Consider the following 21,755-nt stretch of genomic DNA (forward strand, 5'->3'; position numbering starts at 1 on the left):
GAATGTGCAGCATGGATAGGTGAGGACCAATATAGAGGAACAAAATGGAAGTGTCGACTTAAAAAATAAATCTGAATCTAAAGACATGCAACCTCTGATTAGTTTGTAAATCTTCTTTCTTCAGAAGAATATGAATAATGTGATAATGGATTTAATTTGCATTAACGTCCGTTTGGTTACCCACAGATGTGAACAGTCAATCTGTAGTGAGAGTGCTTGCATCCTATGACGGCCGCATAGCCATCCAAAACCCAGACGTGACCCAGACACAAAGTCTGCTCTAGTTGGAGTATTTGTCACTCTACACATGAGGTTTGTCACATCATGGCTCACTTACAGAAAAAACAACACACAACTTAGTTCCAGACCAATTCATCATTCAACTGGCCCTAGTTGAAAGACAACAACGTGAGCAGCTGCTGATGGGGGGAAAAGGGGGCAGTTTGTTTCATATAGCATGCTGATAATTGTGTCCAAACAGCTGCTGAGGACCATGTTGAGGTACAGAAGATCACAATGATCTAAAAATAACAAATAATGTATTTTAACAAGTCTCATTTCAACACATAAACAGCCTCAGGCAATCAAATAATAATCCGGTCTAACATTCAATAGTCTATTTTGGACTAACTACATTACAGTGGATCCCCGCTATTGAAGGGGGATCGGATCGCGCCTGTGCCGGATGCAAATAGCAAAAATCCTCAAATAACTGACCTTCATTGTAATTGCATTGTAAAAAAAGAAAAAAAAAACTTATTTTTTAAATAAGCAGTTGTATCACTTATTTTTAAAAGTCACTTTGAAAATTGAACTTTTGTCTAAAGGAGAGAATTTGCTCACAGGTTACCTCATTGGCTGAGTCCGAAGCGCTGTCTTCAGATCTTCCACCACCTTGTTCCTCATTTCCATTTCCTCCTCATCAAAGGCAAACAGGGTCTGCATCTGGCGAGAAAATGGAAAAACACAGATTAAGATCTGGTGAATCATTTAAACACCAGAAGTACACCAGTCTGCCTTGATGTTACATTGTTTTGCTTTAAGAAACTCCAGTATGCTATTGCTAATAGCTGAAATCAAGATGGCAGAAAATAACAGGTCCTCGTCCTGTTAGTGTTAAAACATTCCGACTTTACATCAAACAGGACCACAAGGTCTTCTGTTTAATCTGTGGTCTTTTTCCACTGAAGCTACATTTCAAAGAGTGTGTTTTACCAGTACGCAAGTTGCAGTGGCTGCCTATTAATTGACTGAAGAGATATTTATTTAAAAGACGGCTCCCATTTTCTTAAACATAACCCGTTAACAGAACATCGAGACGTAAGGCGGGTGTAAATACTCCACGGCGAGAATGGACATATGACCTAACAATAGCCGCCTAGTCTCCACATGTTTGACTACTTTACAACACATCTTGTCTGTCCAATGTGTGAATGTTTAATCGAGAAACAGCTCAGTCAAAACAACTATTGTGTCGACTAAGCCCTATGTCCAGATGCTTGAAACACTCCACGCCAAGAAGCTCTGGCAATGAACACTTTGTGAGTCAACGGGAAGTCGGACACACAAATGTCGGGGAGACGAACTGCATGCTAAATTCACCCTGGTACGAGTCTTGCCAAACATTTCGACATCTGTTATTTGTAAGCGCATTCTACCCTGGGTCCGGTTTGCACATGGTGATTTTATTAAAACCAGTTGGTACACCAGCAGAGGGTATTCCCCTGAATGAGTATTTGTGAACCCCCCTCTCATTTGAGCCAAAAAGATGCCCTTAAGCGTTAATGCTTCATTCACTGAGTGAGCAATGAGTACAAATAATTATACTCTTAATTGGAGCCATGTTTGTGTAGAAAATATGTTGATTCCAGTAAACATTTTTAAATTGAAGGCAACTGGACATCTTGGTTGAATAAACCATTTGAAGCACTAGTCAGTTCAGGATATTGTTAATATAAATACCATTTTCCCACTGCCGTGGTCCTTAATCAAGTGGGAGCGCTGATGCTAAACTGGGTAAAAAAAATAAAATAAAAAATACCTCATCACAGTTACCACAAGAACATTTGAAATACTGTATCACTCAGTGGACAATAAACGATTTCAGGGACGTGATTGTGACTTGATTTTATGAATGAACATCAAGACGCTGGGTTGTTCGGTAATCTTGCGGGTCTTGAAGCAAAAATGAGCTCATCCAATAACTCGGCTACTGTGGAAAGAAAGTTTTCTCTGGTGAGCTCTAATGGGAGCCAAGATGTGAAGTCACTGTCAAACAAATCAACTCCAAATTATTTAAACACTCACTTGTCAAGATGCTGCAAGGAGTACTGTGGAGGAGGAATAACGGGAGTGAGTAAAAAATTGATTGCGGAAGGGGAAGAAATGCTGCTGATCTATTAAGAGTCAGCTGACATACAACTTACAACAGGAGACTTCTTATTTAAAATTAAGGTGGATAATTTCTCATCACAACTATTTTTTCAGATAATACACAGATGAGTTGTATATGTATATGTATATATATATATATATATATATATATATATATATATATATATATATATATATATATATACACACACACACACACAGTATGCACTCACACATTAGGGGTGTCCAAAATAGCGCGTTAACATATTATTACCTTTAACGCCACAGGTTTGTGCTAGCTTTTACTTCCTTAAAATGACACTTGAAGTTTTTTATGACCTAAAATATAAATATTTGTGTAGTCAGTCCATCCACATGGTTTCCAGCTGATGGGTCCATGGCGCAAATTGGTCAGTGGCCTAATGTACAATGAGACACAACAACTATATCAGCAGTTGTGCTTAAAATAATACAGAGAGCATGGCTGACTGACTACTTGTTTACATTGGCAGCCCCCCAAACAATAAATAAAAAAATCACAGCTCGAAGTAATGAGCAGTTCAATCTTGGCCTCCCTCCATGCCTCCGACAGCCATTCCCACTGACTGTTGCGTTTAAAACTGGCCTGTTTGTCATCACAGTGTGGGAGAATGCTGGGGTCGCACTGATGGAATTTGGTCACGTAGTCGGAAGGGGCGCAACAAACCTCCCCAACAAATAAATAGTAACCTCTCAGTCCCATACTTGGACATGGAGGAAACTGAAGATATAGTGGGACAGCTGGGATTTATCAGGAATATAATTTATTTAGGAATTCCATTGAAAAGAAGTAAGACTTACAGCAGCCATTGAGTTGATGCGGTCAATGTAGTAGTCAGGCCAGCTTGTTGCTAGCTTGTTCGGGTCCTCTTGTTCCTGTCCAGGGACACAAACAAACCATCAAATATTGATTTAGAGATTTGAAAACTCAAATCAAATCTTCTGAATGTACCACCTTAGGAGTGATGACTGGAGGAAGAAGATGACCAAACAGCCCAAAATGCTCATTAAGTCTGAGATATTTTGTACAATCAGTTTGGCACAGATACCTTTAAGGATTTTGGTGTCGTATTCCTTAATGAAGAAGACGCTTAAATAACGAAACATGGATAGTTATTTCTGTAGCAAAAATGAATAAAACAACCAAGACCAAGATAACTAGGTCACAACTGAATTCCAGACTAAAACATTATCGTTGCAAGGATTTTCAAAGAGCTCTGTATGAGATCAATTTGTCCTGGCCAGTTGTAGCTTGTGTGATGCCATGAGAAAACCAGAGACCATGTTCCTCATTTACATCTGGTCTTGCTTAGCCTAGGCTAGGAACATTGGTAGAACACTGTTATTCTTGTCAGGCTTTTCATATCAATAAAACCTGGAAAATAAATCCTAACTCCCTATTGAAAACTGAAATTTAGAGGGGAAAAAAATGAATTTGCTTGCACTTGATGTATACTTTTATATTATTGACAAAAAGATGAGATATTAGAATATTTTTATTTTATTGTATTAAAAATTCTGCGAGTCATATTTTGTCCCTGTCCTGGCAGTAAACATTCCACTTGCATGCTCAGCTGAGACATAGGAGCAGCTAGTCCTTCATTCAATGGCAGAAACTCACTCACACGGCAGCATGCATTCCACGTGTCTGTTGACATTAAAAACGATTTCCTTTCAAAGCTGGAGCAGAGGTGGACAAGAATTCCCAGCAGACTGTCAAGTATTCTAATTCTGTAGGATATTCCTCTTCATACAACTAAATTTTGATGGGTCTTGCTGGGAAGAGAAATAGTTGGCTGTAGCTAGAGTTCAAATATTTTACTATGCGCGTGTCAGATGATTGGATTTTCAAGTGGGACTGGTTGCAGGATGAGATGAAATTACACATTTCAGATCCCTTTCCGTTATATTAGAAGCCTTACTCAACAGCCTACAATGCTGCTCTGACAATAATGGAATTTGCAGACTACTAAAAGTCCTACATACATTTAATGTACCTTTAAAGTCAATGTTTGCAGAGAAATGGGACACATACAAATATTCCCTCAGCGACAGTTGTACCCAAAAGACCGTGCCATTTAGGCAATGCAATAGGGAGGAGGCACAAAGCACCTCACTATTTCTAGATTTGTAAATGTGGGCCACTTATGGTACTATTAAAGGGAATCGAAAATGGACTTTTTAATTGTTTGTATGCAAAAAAAAAAATTGTCTCTGGAGTGTCTATCCGGGTAGGACCGTATGGTTAAATCAGCCAGTATGGTGGCTCTGGGCAAGTGCAATTCATTTGCAGAGCAAACATCTCCCACCCTAGAATGAGTTACAGAGTCTCCAAAAGTGTTCAATAAAAAAAGATAAAAACAAAAAGGGACTGGATTTGTTGTTAGTTACTTTTTAATGACAAAATCACAAAGTGGAAGACACAACCTAGCACTCCCCTCTGTCGTCACAAAAGCCATATTCCACAGTTGCATGAGACAAATGTGCCCATCCAAACTGAAGATTGACCTTACAGTCTTTATCAGTTGGACACAACTGTTTTCATTGTAGGGAAAAAGGGTATGTATATACGGCAGCTAGGATCTAAAATCTCACCTACAAAGACAGGAAATGAACAGGATATTGAGTTCTTGGAAATTATGTAATATTTGCCATTTCTTACAAGTTACCAGCATCACATAAGTGCAGCCTCAAGAATGTCTTTGACTGGGATCCTTCACGCACAGTTACTTGAGACAGTTATGTGGGTTTTAAGTCCTTTGGCATTAGCAAAGGAATCAAACGACAAAATGTTCCTTTCTCAAAATAAAGACTATACTCTTAAAAGTCTTAAAATGTCCTGTTATAATTGTGTCAGAGCAGCACTGATAATGACAATTACAGATGCTGTTTGGCTCCAAGTACTGAACGATTATCAGTAATAATCTATATGAAGAGGCTCATAGATACACAAAACAGTCCCGCCTAGTGCATACCCTCAGTTCCTAACAGGAATGGGGCACACAAATGCCAGTTGTGTTTCACAGCACACATAAAAATAACACACACTGATCCAGATCATAACCGCTGGCTGTAGCTGAGATCATAGGTGCCGATATGGACAGCTAATATAAAGCCTGAAGGCCTTGACATGATGTTGTACTATAGTTTGTCCATATTTATGCTAATTTATATACACAACTTATGACAAGGATTACAAAAAGAGTATAGAACGTAAGATGAAGGAATAATGTTTGTTTGCAAAAAGAGCAGGTTGGTAACAGCATTGCAGTAATCATCTTTGACATTGCAGTTTCAGTGATAAAAATGCAGAAAGCAATTTTATTGATTAGGCTAACTCATCAGGCAGAGGGACAGTTCCTTGGCAAAGTGATATGATTCATGCTTGTTGTAATAAACATGTCTGTTTGCTTTAATCATGGTTTTAAGAGATAAAGAACAGGAAGGACATCAGGTTAAGTGTACTCACATTGAAAGTAATAAGACCACAGCATCACCGTACATGTCGCCTCGCTAGATGTCATCAAAGTTAATGCCGGGTGATTTATTTTTACAGTCCATTTGCGGTAATTAACTTCTTCTTAGACTTGCATTAGATGTTAGATTGCTTAAAAATGCATTTGCATTTCAACTGATTGTCATATTATGCCATGTAATTCATCTGTTGTTATATCAAGATGCTTCATTGTTTTCATGTTACAAAATTCAAACTTGCATAGGATTTAAGAATAAATCGGTCTGGAGAAACATTCTACTGCTCTTTTGACAGCTTTATGACTTCACTGCTACATTCAAGGAAACTATTGAAAAGTCAACCTCCAAACATTAGGGCCTAAATTGTGTAATGAAGCCAGCTTAAAGCCACAAAGAACCCTTTACTTTTACTTGGCCTGTTTATCTGAAAGCATACAAACCACCAGATTTGGATCACATTAATTTAACTAGACGGCAATGAAACACAACTGGCATTCCTTCAGGGGTAAGCTACATTAGCTATTAGTTTGTTTTGGAGGTGAATAAAAGTTAGGTTGTCTCTTGGTCACTGTGTTATTCAACCACAATAACCGACGTCGCCAAGCAGAGGAACACAAGGGAACCAGTGTTTGTCACAGACAGGAAAGACTGAGCAACATTTTGCAGCCTATGTTCAAATCTCTGCTACGCTGTAATTCCAAAGAAGACAGGGCACTACTGTGTTGTCTGCTTGGCTAAACAACCGTATAACACTCTAAATTTGTGGGGCTTCGCAGACAGTATACATGGACTCCGTGAATGAAAGATTTGTTTAGCCCTTCCTCCAACTTTCTGACCTGGACAACCACGGTTTGGCTCTTCATTTTCTTTTTGTTTCACCTCTAACCTGAACAGGGGAAATTATTTCAAACTCTGTAATATAGGCAGACCCGTCACCAGAGCCCAGGCTTAATGCACATGAAATGCATGGGTGGGCCCAATTATTATGAATACCCTACAGACAGCATTAACTTACCCCATATGTTTGGATAAATTTACATAGCACTGCCATGCATCTATCCATTGAATGGCGTCCGCTGATAGTATTATCATAGCCAGCATTTACAGTACATGCACATACAGTAGCTGGTAACGCCATCGTGAGTACATTGACGCTGCAGCCATATTGGATGAGGCAAAGTGAAGCTATTTGTAAAGATGTTTCTCCTTGGAGATGTATCATCAAGCCACAACTCATTGGATTAATAAGGAACCATTACCTTTGATTACATAATCCCATTCTAAGTCAATCTCACTAATTATTTGCAGATTTAATGGCGAATACAATTGCCACATCTAATATGGCGGATGTGCGGACATATGGCTTGGAACGGGCCACCTGTTAGAATGATGTCTGCAGCAGAAAGGAAAGCAAAATCCAACCTCATTTTAGTTTCTCAAGCGATATGTGGCTCCCGTAGTTTATTTTTTCAAGTGGCTCTTTAGTTGCCGACACAAATGTAGTTTGTAGTATGTCCCTCCTCACTTGCCTCTTGTGCGCCAGTGTCCTCGGAAACTTGCAGCTTCACTTGTACAAAATGTACTTGAGTCTTGTACGCCAACATTGATGTATTCGTCGCGTATAAGTTAGCGTAGGCCTACCTAACATTATTTTCAGTAAGGCTGTGATGGCTGTTTCAGATAAAACAATCATCTTGGTGGGCGGGCACGGACCCCTATAGCCTGCCCATGGTGACGGGTGTGAATATAGGGAAGGTCAAAAGTCAGAGCTCAGATTTGGCATTACCTGGAATATAGTTTGGGATATTTTATGAATGGATGACTATGTGCTTTAATAATGTGAATGTGTGTAGGTACTTCACAAAACTGAATTACTACAAGACTACTGAATTTAGGGGTTTTCAAGCAAATGTGAAAATAATCATTGTGCCATTTGAAGTAGTACTAAAAGGATATGCTACTGTGTGCATTCTTGCCCTAAAATCTCTTTTAACCAGGGTATAGGAAACTTTTTTCCAGCTCATGACCCATTTAGAAATGTTGTTCCTCCCAATACCTTAATGAAATGCATTCATTGTATAGTTCTATAACATCAAAATATACATAGAAATTAATGATAATGAAAACAAAACACATGTATCAAAGCTCTTTGCCAAAAAATTGCGTGCCTGATTAATTAAACGCATACCATGCAACCTCCACTCCACCATGAGACCTGAACAGGCTACAAAATGGTTTCTTCTTTATATAGTAACTCAAAACTGTGCTGCACCTTACCGACCCATAAACCAGCATGTGTTTACAACTCCTTCCCCATCAGATCTGCTTCAAGCTTTAGATGGAGAAAGGAAGGCTTCAATTGCCATTCTACTTCCCAGACAAAAAAAAAAAACCTTGGCTGTATTTACCAAAGAGGCACAAGGGAAGGTTTAAGATTATCTATTCATTTTTCTATGGAGAGAGAATGAGGAGCTGAATTACTCTTTTTCTCCAAGCACAATGTAATTTCCTGCTGAATATTTGACCACAAAGTGAGGCTGGAATTTTTGGGAAGGGGATATTAAGAAAATGGGAGATGTTTTGGAGAGGGAACGGGGGTGAAATAGAGGGCTAACCAGAATTTCAAGTGGCGCTCGTGGAATGTTGACTATGTTACAGCAGCACAACACAGATAGGACATATACTTGTGTATCAAATGTTTTTCATGTACAATACAGTCAAATATTAGAACGACAAGGACAATTTCTTTGTTTTTGTTATATGTTGCAGGGTTTCAGGTCAAAATATGAATATTGTCGCTGCTATGTGAAAAACACTTATGTCCATTTTTTCTTCTTCTTTTAAATGTTTTTGAGATGAAACTGAATGTAGACATCCCAAAAACCTAAGTTCAATAAGTTCAGCATTCCGGCTTAGATCTGAAGGTATTTACAGCACATCTAGATTTGTTAGACAACTCGGGAAAGAGCACCTTTTGTTTGAGTTTTCAAGTACTGGAATGGACATTATTAAATCATGATGGTTGCAGTAGAATAAATTCTGAAGTCTACAAAACCATTTTGGCTGTCAATTTACAGAAAATGCAACCAAAACTAATGGGAAGAGCCTCCATCATGCAACAAGACAATGACCCAAAACTAGGGGAGTGAATTGCCTAGTACCCGGCGATTCAATCTGGATCACAATTCATAGGTCACAATTCCATTCGATACGGATTCGATACGGATTAATCCCGATGCGAATCTATAAATTGATTATTAATTTTTTAACCGAAATTTAGAAAATCCCAAAATGTATGTGTAAATTATGTTTTAGTAGTCACCAGGGCTTTAGTCACCAGCCCTAAACCCAATAGAGCATGCATTTTACCTCCTGAAGAGGAGACTGGAGGGAAAACCCCCAGAAACAAACACGAAGTGAAAAAGGCTGCAGTAAAGGTCTGGAAAAGCATTTCAAATGAAGAATACAAAAGTCTGGTGAAGTCAATGGGTTTCAGGGTTGATGCAGTGATTTTAAGTAACGGCTGTACAACCAAATAATAAATTAAGTTAATTTAATGATGTTGGTTTCAATACTTTTGCTCATTTGAAAAGTGGGTGGCTTCAAACAGATGGTGCTCTGTCCTGAGTTGTTTAACACATCTAGATGTAAATGCCTTGAAATAAAAGCTGGCATTTTGAACTTTTGTCTCATATTCATCTGGAACCCAAATGTATCTGCAAGCTGATAAATCTTGTGCATTAAGTTATGTGCATGCAGCTTGCAGACGTCATAGAGCGACAATGTTTTTGCCAAAGCAGAAATGAGAAGTTGGATTTGGGCCTGGCTATGTGGCTAAGCTGATTTAAAACCGGCTCTGGTGAAAGCTGCCCTTCAATAAACATTCATCTCTGACAGAGAGGCATTGTGGGAGTAGGTAGCCAGTCTACAGAGGGACAGCCAGAGTTTTGAGACAAAAAAAAGACCATTGAACTTACCTTCTTTTTACTGCAGTAGATCTGCCATTTCTTCTCATCAGGTAAAGCGAACATGGCCTCTCTATTCTTATCAGTCAAATCTAACTCGTCCTGCAACAAAGGAAGAATAATTTTTTTAAACAATTGTACAAGTATAAAATAACTAATTTTCTGGTATATCCATCTATAGAGTAAATGTACTCAATCATAGAAATCAGTTAACACTAAAAGCAAGCTTTAGGTCAATGGATGCATGAAATTTGCAGTGTGACATTTGATTATTCAACTCTCTCCAGACCACGGAAGAGTATTTACATTCACTCCGCTGCTTTGTTCAATTCCTCAGCCGTGCACAAGGAGCCCCCTGCTCCTTTTTAAATGCATATGAGCCCAGGAAATGAGTTCATGTTTGCCAGAAAGGAAACGTTTTGAGAATGGATACACAGCTGAATCTGGAACAGGAGACAGAACAAGACATGCCTTGATAGACAAAAAGAAATGTGACGAATCAAGAAAAATGATCGACAACAAAAACATAGAGGATACGATGAGATGCTTTTGAACCGAGGCTTTGTGCTCAAGTTTGAAACTAATCTAATAATACTAGTTTTGGTACCATGACCTCAACCAGAAGTACCACCACCCCCAATGCCCCAGCAGAGTAAAGATGGCCAACAGTGCCAGGGGTGGGGGCGGGCCCCTTGAGGCCAGCCCAATAGCTTCACAAGTTTTTTTGTTTTTTTTTTAATCCATTGAGCTGGACGGAGTGGGTGAGGCGCACACTGCGAGCCTGACATGTTAAAGACTGACATCATCGTTTATTCAGTGCTTTCAATAGCAGAACCAATTATAGTGAGTTTTGAATAACATAAAAAGGAACCAGCTGAATGGTGTGAACTTGAAGGACATGTAATACAGACAGAAACCACAAAGGAGCTTTAGAATCACAAGTCCAAGCATTTTTCATCTCAATGGCATAATTTCACTGACTAACTGTGACTCTAACTCCAAGTTGGTCGCCTCAGGGTCGGTACCCGCCACAATAAAGAATAAAAGCACAAGTCCTCCCTTCCCTCAATATTTATTGATTTTAATTTAAATCACAACCTACTCCCCACATCCTCTGGATAAGAAATCAAGTCTGAGAAGTCAGCTTGTCTTAGCAGGCATGTCGCCTCTTCGCCGGGTCAAAGCCCTTCTGTCCAAGATACAGCTATTTAGAAGACCTGACACTGGGAGCTTCTGGGGAAATCCGTGAGAATAAGACCCTTGGATTTGAACCAGATGGGAGCTGAGCCCAACAGTTGATCTTTCGGCTACTTCACTCTGCACAGCGCTATGCCTTAGGCCACTCAATTTTATGTCCGATATGGGAGAGAGATACGGTATGTGAGAGGAGGGTGTATGCAGTGAGAAACAGGATTTAAGTATCTGAGGAATGCAGATTCTACGGGGGATGTTTATGTTTACTTAAGGGTTTTACGTAACACTTAAATGACTGAGTGCTTGGAATTGCAGAGTAGCAAGAGGAGGAAAACAGAAGGGAAGCAGCAGGGAAAGCTGCTGTAAGGGCTTAAGCATCTTCTAAACACAAAATCTTTTTTTTTTTCAGTGAGTTATTAGCCCCTTTTACATACAAGAATGTTACTTACTTACTTAGTATTTAACTGTGTAAAAACAGTGGACAAAGACAAGAAATTAAATGTTGCATTTAGTTGCGCATACACGTAGAACAGAGATGATGTGGAAATTGGGTGGTAGATGGAATTTTTTGTCACAACAGCCAAAAGATTTGTTTCCCTTGTTATGCAACAGTCCATCCTTTTTATCTAGCTTCGCCTTCCATCATGTTCAAAATGTGTTCCCATCGCTAATCTGCATCACTTGGCCTTCCCTTATGACCTGACCTGATAGCAATACCACAAAACATGCGGTCCTTTTGCACTCCAAATTCCAAACCAAACGAAATAACATTCCACCTTGGCTGTGCAGAACCTGTGCCCCCGTACATCTCCGCCAACACACTCCATTTGGGAATTCATATAAACCAAAGCTAATATTGTTACACCTGCTGCTCAAAAGAGGAAAATACATACCTTAGGCAACTGAGACCTCCTTTCATATTTTTGACAGCCTATCGAGTAATGTTACAAATTAAAACGGGTGTCACGGTGGTCATGTGTGCAGCAGACTGACGGACAGGCCTTATCATTCAATTTCCTGTTTCGCAAGGCCAGTGGGCTTCTCAAATGTGCTCAATAATAATGAATACTGAGAGAATAAAAAAAAAAAAAAAGAGTGAGGCAGCGGAGCTAAAGTCCAGAGAGCAAATAGCCCTTTTTACATTATTGGTTCTGGATGAATCAAAGGAAATAGAAGTTAGAAAGGAGAAACAGATATTTTCACCTCATAAATAAAGCCAATTTAGTCAACTGTCATGATTACAGCAAAATAGTGATACTGTATGATGCACACTTAAAGCCATAGAAGATTATTGACATTAACATATCAAGTCTCGTTATATTATATGGCCACACAAATGTCTAGGGATGAAACGACATCCAAACATCACAATACAATAAACATCACAATATGAACCTCACGATATGATAATTATCATGATATTGTGGAGAGGTTGGCGATATAAAAAAAGATAATGATAATGTGTAAAAGCTCATTATGTTGTAAAAAATAAATAAATAAAATAATGTTTTGTTTAAAAAAAAGCACAATATTGTGTTTTTGTACATTATAACAGCAGTGATGGGAAAATAGGCAATGCGATTTCACTGTCATGTGCTCCTATTGGCTCAGCAGCGCAAAGCAACATGGTCTATGTAGCTCACAATGTTGTGTTTGGCTGAAGTGGGCCAAAAGCAATGTGTTTTTTGAAGAAGATGTTGAAAAATATTTGCTTGTGGTATAACTGATTTATAGGAGTGATAACCGCTACAGTGGCCAAATCATTCCGTATTAAAATTAAACTGCAATAATGGGCTTACCACCATGCAAATGCAACCTTACATACAACCGCGCATTTTTAACAGCTGTGCTGCTTTTAATATTGTGACATGTCGACAATGATATTGTGGCACTTTTAATATCGCAACATCACGATATTGCTGTTATCGTTACATCCCTACAAATGACGGCAGGAACATGATGCATATCTGCCGGATATACAATAATTATCAAATTTTCATGAACAGCAGTAAAGTGCAAGTAAACTCGGGAAGAAAACATGACTAATATTGAGCTGCTTTTTTATTTAATTTTATTTTTTTAATCGACACACCCTCTAAAACAATCAGGATAATGAGGACCACAGAGACAAACAACGCAAGTAGAATGGTGTTAGTGGCAAAAAATGCTAAAACAGAACAAGTGTGTAAATTGTATGAATATGTCAAAAGGAAGAGAAGAGGATGACAGTGTGAATTGTGGGTAGAAAAGGGAGTGCGTTTTTTACTGTGTGACCGCTGACTTAGAATGTGTCAGACTCCACCTAAATGGGAATTGTGTGGTCCAAGAATGACATCCTGCCTTGTGGGAGCGTCTATTAACCACTATTTAAAAAAGGCAGGTTGAATCAAGTTTTACACTGGGTACCATGGAGGTATACAGTACGCCCTGCAGCCATCCTGAGCAAGACAGGAAGCCTGGTGAAAGACAAGGCACATATGAAGAGGTCATATGAGGCCTCAGCGGTAATTGCAGGAAGCTGTCACTGCTGGTAATTATTTAATTGTAAATCTAAGACCTTGTTTTGATATTACATTACACACATTTGAAGTTATTATTACACTTTTTTAATACTAATGTGTGTAAATTTAATTTGAATATGGCAAGGACAGTTCCCCAAAAGGTAAAAACTTACTCCACTTAGCACTTAATAAAAGTTAGACAATACCTTCTCATTCGTAGTCAAAGTGGCTTAAACGGCACTACTTCCCTTTGCAACTGCTTCAATAAAGGACGTCCCACTGATTGAAAGCTAAATAAAGTGGACAGTTACCCAAACATGATAGTCCAAAGCTGGATCAATGCCATGTGTTTGGCTCAGAAACTGGAAATTACGAAAGACAGCAGAAAATAATGCGCACATGCAGAAGGGCAGAACGAAGTAAAACTAGAGATGGGCAAGAACCAATACCCTGCCTTATTTCAAGGTATCGTTGCTCGCGATGGTGGCCGAAAATTTCTATATTGGGAGATACAGTTCTTTCTTTTCTTTGTTTTTTTAAATTGATCACTCACTTATGGCCACAGTTAATACAGTTGCGGAGGAGGAGTAATAGGTCATCAGGTGATGTGAAGGCCCATGCTGAAATGTGCTTAAGGCTCGGCCACGAGTTTACGAATCAGTGTGTGTGTGTGTATGGTGGATTGACTAGAAAATGAATTAATGACATAATTACAGTCTCATTACCATTCCATCTAAAGTGTTGAGTGGAAAAGTGTACATTTCTCAAGTGCCTCCTGATTGGGATGATTTGAAATCAGTCAGTCTGAAATTAATAAATTATAGCGTGTGTGGGGCTCGTCTTTTGGAATTGGCTTGAGAACTTGATATTGGACCTGTGACAGAACTACGGACATTTTATTGGCAAGCCAATGAACACTCAAATTTCCAGAACACTCAAATGTGCAGCATCCTGACTTTGACATCTCTCCATGCGTTCAGAATCTTTGTGTGGAATCTATTAGGATAGAAACATGTTCATTTCAACCACAAGAAGATAAGAAAATAGCTTGTAATCATATTCATCATCCTGAGTCAGTAGGTGAACGATGTGATACAAAAGTTATTCGCGGTGTCTTTCCATTTTATTATGATAGTGATGTGTCGTTTATTTTTTTGTCTGGTTCTTCATAGAATATTATTTTTGACAGTGCAGCTCGAGCTCTCTCCTTGCACTGGGAGTATGAGTTGAGCTCGTGCTCTGTGCTGTCACTGGACCCATTGGAAGATCCCATTATGGATGTGAGGACTATGTGTGGAGGTGGTTTACTCCTACAGTTGGCCCAGATCTGTCGCTCCCACTCCAGAGGCTCCATTCAGTCTTATTCACCTCCTCAAGAGAGCCTTTCATAGCAATAATCCCCTACTGCTGTTGCCAAGGAAACACACTATTATGTGTCTTAATTTTGCTACATGATGCAAAGCACGCTTCTTGTGTTACAAATATTATTGTCAAGACCGTATGACTAGTCAATCTAAATTCTGGCTGTACAGTTTGTTAGACACGTGGTCAAATATGTCAGCATGTTGGCGGTAGCTGGATCAGGAAAGCAGATGGGGAGGGCCAATGACTTTTCCAGATGACCATTGTCAGGTAGAAGCATTTTGTGTATTGGTCATCCAATCTAAGCAAACATGAATCAAGCTGTCACAGTGAGTGATCGTCTAACAGGAGCATATTTCTTTTCCGCCCTCACATCCCCCTTGCATGAAAAAAAAAATCATAAGCTTTGACTGCTACATACAATGCTGTGATGCTTCACAAAATCAAAACAGAGACATGACCCCGAACACTGAACATCTGAGCTTGTGAAAAACAAAGTACCCATCCAACCATCTCAAGAGTAATCTATTCACAATATGTAGATGGGACCTGATCCAGTGAGATGGGAGAAAGCCAGATCCTTTTTTTCTCAAAGGTCAAAATGTTGCGAGAGGTTTTGTTATCAAGTATGACTCCCAACTGTTTTGATGGCTGTTCCTCTCAGGCATTTATGTCAGCCTCATCAACGGACGCTGAAGATAAAATATTTACTCCAAAATAAGCAGCAGATGCTCCAGTCCTTGTGACATGGGAAAGCGTTCCCATATGAAAGGCAGATTGAACATGCCAGCACCTTTCCCTGTCAAATGTAGCTGTCAATCACAAATCTTTAAGAGTTTGAATGAACAGATGGATGACAAACTAAAACCCTGAATATGTGGAAATGCAGCAATGCAAACGCTACGGAATCAGTACTTAAAATAATCACTTCTGGGAAACCTCTGCCTTGATAACAATGAATTATTTTGTAATGTAAAAGGAATTTCTCTTTCCTCAGCTTCTTCAGAATTGATCTGGACAGCTGCAGTAATCTATCCTGTTGGTGGTGAAGTTGAACATTCCAAGACAAAGACTTGAGTATGCCAGGAATATGCCGGTAGCCAAGAGGCTGAAAACATATTTGGAAACAAGGATAGTGGAAGTGGGACAACAAATGAGAAGCTAAGAAAGCAGGTAGAATAGTGACCTTACGAAGAAAAGCGTAAAGTCTGGTTTCTCCCAAACCAGTTTGCATTGGCGCATTAACAGCTATGTCCTGTTCTCTCAGAACACCCATTAAGGCAGGCAAACCGGCGTAAACCAATAAACTTCATATGGACTTGGGGTTGGATGTTATAAGTGGTTTAGAAAATGGATGAATGGATAATATATTTAATTATTTATTAGGCCGCTGTTCAATATAGTAACATTAAAAAAAAAAATCTAGAATCCCTGTTGAATTTCCTTTTCAACAACATTTCTCTTGAAAAGTGGCCTAGTAATTTACGAGGTATTGGGGCATAAAAGTTGGCTTCTGCGCCCATTTTTGCTAAAATCTGAAAAATTTGGTGGGCCGTATCTCATAAACCACACGTGTGGTGCCCATAACATTTTAGATTTGGTGTTGTAAGATTATAATGAACAATAAACCATGTTTCGTCCAAATTCTGAGATGGTCGGGTTAACTCAGATAAATTGACCCTATAGACACATCATATATCATGATGTAAAATCCACTCAAATATGTACACTTACCACCAGCTCTGAAAAGCGAGCATGCAGCTCCTCCGCGGGCGGCATGGGGGCACTGAATTCCAGTAGCTGCAAGGGCACACTGTCCTTTAGGTTGATTTCCAAGGGCTCACTGCTGCCGAAGCAGCATAGAAACCCCAGGCCCGCCCTTGTCCTCTTCCTGGGGGGCATGGTGGTTGCGGTAACACACGTGGCAGTGGTGGAGTCGGAGACAAACTATCTAGGAAGGGACCCCCCCGGGGATGAAGAGGTCAATGCTGCTATCTAGGGGGCATGATCTGAAAGAAAAAAAAGAGAGAGAGATGATTCAAAATGGGTACTACAAAATTAAGACTTGCAATTTCATAAAGGGCAAGCATGTTCCACGTGCAAACCATGACCAAAGTTCTTCTGAGGTTACATACTTAATTGATCGCAAAACTACATGTTTTTGTCATTTTGGCTGTTCATTTTGGAGCCTGGATGACATCTTCAAATGTTATCAAGGTGAAAGTTGCCATTTAAATGTTGAAAACAAAAGTGTGCAAAAGGGGACAACAGGTATGTGAAGCTTTCAGTTTGGGTGATGCAGGAGTATTTTACAGCCAAACAAGAATGGTGCACTACAGCGCTGATTCACATTACTCACTCAAACAAGATCTGGGAAGACAACGTTTATTCCAAACGTGAGAATGCCAAAAGAAAAGAACAACTAAGCGGACAAAATTAAACTAAAAATAAAGTTGAATTGTGCATATTTGAAAAAGGGGTAGGAAGAAGTAAAACTGATTTGCTAGCTACCCCTTTCTTATAACCATATATAATTATTACTTTATATGCAATATAATAATAGGTAAGAACCACTTATTGTAAGTTGTCATTTTAAGTAGTATACAGTAAATAGAACACTCACAACTAGACAAAGTACAATTTCTGCAGAAATTGCGTGGGAATGCTGAATGCTAATAGCTGAATGCTAAGCTGAACGCTTATGACGTCATTTGAAAGATAAATTACGTGAAAATAACAAAGTTTTAATTATAGTTGAAAGATAAATGAATAAAAAGAAAACTTTAACTGCAATCTGGTGAAGGTGGGTATCGAACCCTCTCGAACGCCTTTGAGCATTCCCACAATAATACAAATGGCTGTATGTTTGCATTTTTCTAAAAAGTTTCTAAGAACAAAATGTTTGATTGTCTTTTTCATCAAACTTAACCACTGACAAAACCAAAGCTTCAAGGAAAAACTTTCCAACTGCTCATTTAAGTTGAACTATTCTCTCGAGTTTATCTAAGACGATGGGTGGAGATCAGTGCAAAGTGACAACAAAGCCAGCAGGGGCCGGGATGATTTGTGCAGCTTTCAGTTACATTTCAACAAAGAGAGCTCTTGTCTGTGAGGTACAATCGCGCCTCGGCAGTGTGTCTGTGAGTCGTTGTTCGGACACTGAGCTGCCCTAACAGTGCCCTTTCACTTTTCAAAAGAGCAGACAGTGTGTGTGAGATGTGCATGTACAGTAGTGAATGACAACACTACACTCAGAGTCAAGCAATGAATAGGACACATCAACCCTAGAGGATTTCCTCTGCTACAAGAAGGATACGGGTGGTCAGTGAATAAAGGAATAATGCACAGTTTACACTGTATTATAGCCTTTTAGAAATCACACACACACAAAACCACACGTTACACCCACTGTTTACCACCATTTTGTGACTGAAGGGACCTCTAGCCTGTTATGTAATGGTATTAAAAGTAAATCTAGCAGAAATGTTTGACCAAGAGGATCATTTTGGGAGTAAAGGAAACCGTTTTCATTACTGTTTGAACCAATAAAAAGAAATGTTTTTCTTACCATAAAATGTTAATATTACTCTCACATTTGATGCATTTTCTAATGTTTATGCATAAGTGCTCAAGTTTTTAATGTTTATGTACTAGAAGTAGTAGTACTTCAATTTCTTTACTGAGGACGACTCCTCACCATTTCTTTTTCCACTATCATATTCACTGAGCAGAGGCGTTCTCATTTCGTTGACTAAAAATAGCTGGGTGGTAAATTTTTTATGAACGCACTAGGCCTTCAACATGAGCTTAAAGGGGAAAAAAAGAGGAAAGAAAAAACACATTTGAAATGTGGCCTGCAAACATTGCTCATTTGCTTTTTCTGCTTCCTTGCATGCGCCTTGTGTAGGCGACCGAGCCGAGCTGTGCACTGCTGTAAATAAAATGTTTTTCTCCTTCATTTGGTGAACACTTCACTTGTGGGTTGCTCACTTTGAGACAGATTTCCTTCCATTATTCTCTATGATCATCGTCAAATGTAATGAGCATTTCATAGTCATTGCAATAGCGATTCATGTGAATGTGATGGTTGAAAAAGTGTAAAGTTCCTGAAAGCCACCATTTAGGAACATCCTTTACCTTTGTTTGGCAAACCAGACTGTGGCAAGTATTGATTGTTAATTCACAACTGTCAATTTTTTTAAATGTTTCTTTCTAGACAACATTAAGACACCAGCAAGAAAGGAAAAAACAAAACAAAAAACAGTTAACTCATTCACTGCCATTGACGGCTGTGGACGTCGGGGATTTATTTGAACTATTTCTATTAGTTTAACATTGTTTTCCACTTTTGTTAACAAGAAAAAGAAAAGAAAAAAAAGAAAAAGAAAAGAAAAAAATTAAAAAAGACACCAACAAGACTCATCTGCATTGCTTATCTTTTCAATCTACAATGGGGCTTTGCTTTTTAATTTCCTGACATTGATTGAATAATATAGTTATTACCACTAATCAGATCATGCTGTTTGGGTACTCTAAGGTTCCGGCCTAGTTGGTTACTTGCTATATCTAATTGCAGCAAAGGCAAAACACACATTGTGACGCGTTTTATACATGTCGGTCTTTAAAAAAACACACCTGGATTTACAGAATCAGTAAGCCAACAAATAACAACTGTTGTGTTAAGTTAAGAAATCCAACATTTACAACGTACTGTAATGTGTTTTTTCCAAGCAACCTCCTATAGTTTGTATGCGCTTGTAAAAAGAAACACCATGTCCATGCAGCCAACTTATACTATGGCATTCACCTATGTAAAGGTATATCATGGATTGTCCCCATTTTTTGTGTGTGTGTGTGTGTGTGTGTGTGCGTGTGCGTGTGTGTGTGTGTGCGCGTGCGCATGCGTGTGTGTGTGTGTGTGTGTGTGTGTGTGTGTGTGTGTGTGTGTGTATGTGTGTGCGAGAGTGTTTTCACTCTCCCACAGAGCCCCATGAGCGGTCAGTCCTCACTCAACACTAGTGCTGCTGGCCTGCTTGCAGCCTAGGCAAAGTAGGCCGTGGACAAATATATACACGCAGCAGAATCTATACAGCAGCAAACATACATAAACAGGAATATAATATGTTGTTATAATATATGAGGAGATCTAAGCAAGCATGCACACTGATGATTTTGTCCATTAGATTCATCATCCAAAAGTACCAAGTACCAGGACCTTTGACATACATTTGGAAGGAGGGTGAATTGGCATGTAAACCCTTTGGAAATTGGTTTTGATTGTGGTTGCCCATTCTTGTTTATAATGTTTTACATTTCATAGATTTTTCAACAGAGATGTTAACTGGCCAGAGATGTGTCAAGTCGCAACTCAAGGATTTTTCTTCACCTCATTGAGAATTCTGCACTGTGCTCCTGACGTCATCTTTACTGGATGACCATTTCAAGGGCGAGTGGAAACAGTGCTGGACTTTCTCCATTTATTAACAGTTTGACTTACCATGCACAGATGATGCAAGGCCTTTGGAGATACTTTTAAGATCCTTTCTTCATTCATGCAAATTAACAATTTTTAATTGTAGGTATTCTGTGAGTTCTTGTGTGGGCAAAGCTTCTTGAGAATATCCCATTCTAAATTGGTGAATGTTTTTTATAGGCCAGGGCAGCTTTAACTAACATCTCAAATGTAATCACAATTTAGGTTGACCAAGTCATTTGCCTCGGGGTTCAAATACTTTATAGAAGCAGTACTATAGTTATTTTTCTTAACTTTTCTTACACACAAATAGCTAGCATGACATATACAGTAACCATCTGCTTATGGACATGACTCCACTTTCTTTGTTTTTTAGCCACATCTCTTATCTATATCTACTCCTTTTACACGGTGCCCCAAATGTTCAGAATGAGACACCACAGTCGAGTAAACCAGGTCATTCAACATTTTGTCCATGTCGCACAGCCTTGGCCTACTGTGTTTGTTTTTATTGTTGTGACTTGGATGACGTTCAGATCATATTTTATGGCCAATATATTCAAATCCCAAAAAGGCTTTTTCTTGCAATGCAATCTATCTTAAAAAGATTAAAACAAGCTGGTTGGCTCAGTGGGTGGAAGTAAAACTAATTCTTGGCAGAAACAGCGACTGTCATACTGCATATCAAGATACAGTAATCTTAAAGACATTGAAAAGGCTGGTACAAACCAGAGCTAAAGTCAAATATCTGTTCCCAATTTATGACTGGCACCTTGTGATTCAGTCTAGAAATGCTGAGCAGATGTGTAGGCAAATAGCAACATTTTTGGGGAAAATGGGCCTCTTTGGTTAGACATGAAACGTTGATAGATGAGCAGAGAACGGTGCCTGCCACCATGGGGACCCAGCTTACCCTGATTTCACAGTACCATTGAGCAAGGCATCAAAAACGCTGTTATTATCTACAATTCACACATAAGGCTTTTTCTTACACGCCTGAGCTTGCAAACTTATCAATTATGCGCATCTTCTGTCCGTATATTTGACACAACCAACTTGCGTAAATGCAACAACCTAAGAGGCGTGATTCATTGAAGTCTGAGGCTTACTGTAAATCATGGAGTATGAAGTTCCTGACTTGTGAATGTCATTATTCACTGCCATTGTCAGTGCGTTGCAATGTAAGTATATGCATATTAATGCTTCCGACATCAATATATTCCAAAATGGTAAATTTTGTTTCTTTTCTTACCCAAAAGAAAATTATTAAACCTGAGTGAGGAGCACCATCTAAATTATGGCAATACTTATGCATATGTGCTGTAGACCAGGAAACAACTCCAAAATGAACAGTGCCGTGTTAATGTACACAAC

General features: G+C 39.0%; 1 protein-coding gene across 1 annotated transcript in view; it reads right to left on the minus strand.

Annotated features, from left to right (window-relative positions):
• daam2 (dishevelled associated activator of morphogenesis 2) overlaps window positions 1-21,755 on the minus strand; it is a 94,791-nt gene that overhangs the window by 39,977 nt on the left and 33,059 nt on the right. Inside the window, exons 2-5 of the mRNA XM_077583042.1 lie at window positions 16,643-16,917; window positions 9,864-9,953; window positions 3,214-3,288; window positions 851-945 (exon numbers count right to left, since the gene is read on the minus strand). Coding sequence (XP_077439168.1) covers window positions 851-945; window positions 3,214-3,288; window positions 9,864-9,953; window positions 16,643-16,810 — 428 coding nt within the window. The 5' untranslated portion in view covers window positions 16,811-16,917. The remainder of the gene's footprint in view (window positions 1-850; window positions 946-3,213; window positions 3,289-9,863; window positions 9,954-16,642; window positions 16,918-21,755) is intronic.

This window comes from Vanacampus margaritifer, chromosome 1 (assembly GCF_051991255.1).
Source record: "Vanacampus margaritifer isolate UIUO_Vmar chromosome 1, RoL_Vmar_1.0, whole genome shotgun sequence".
NCBI classification, from domain to species: Eukaryota; Metazoa; Chordata; class Actinopteri; order Syngnathiformes; family Syngnathidae; genus Vanacampus; species Vanacampus margaritifer.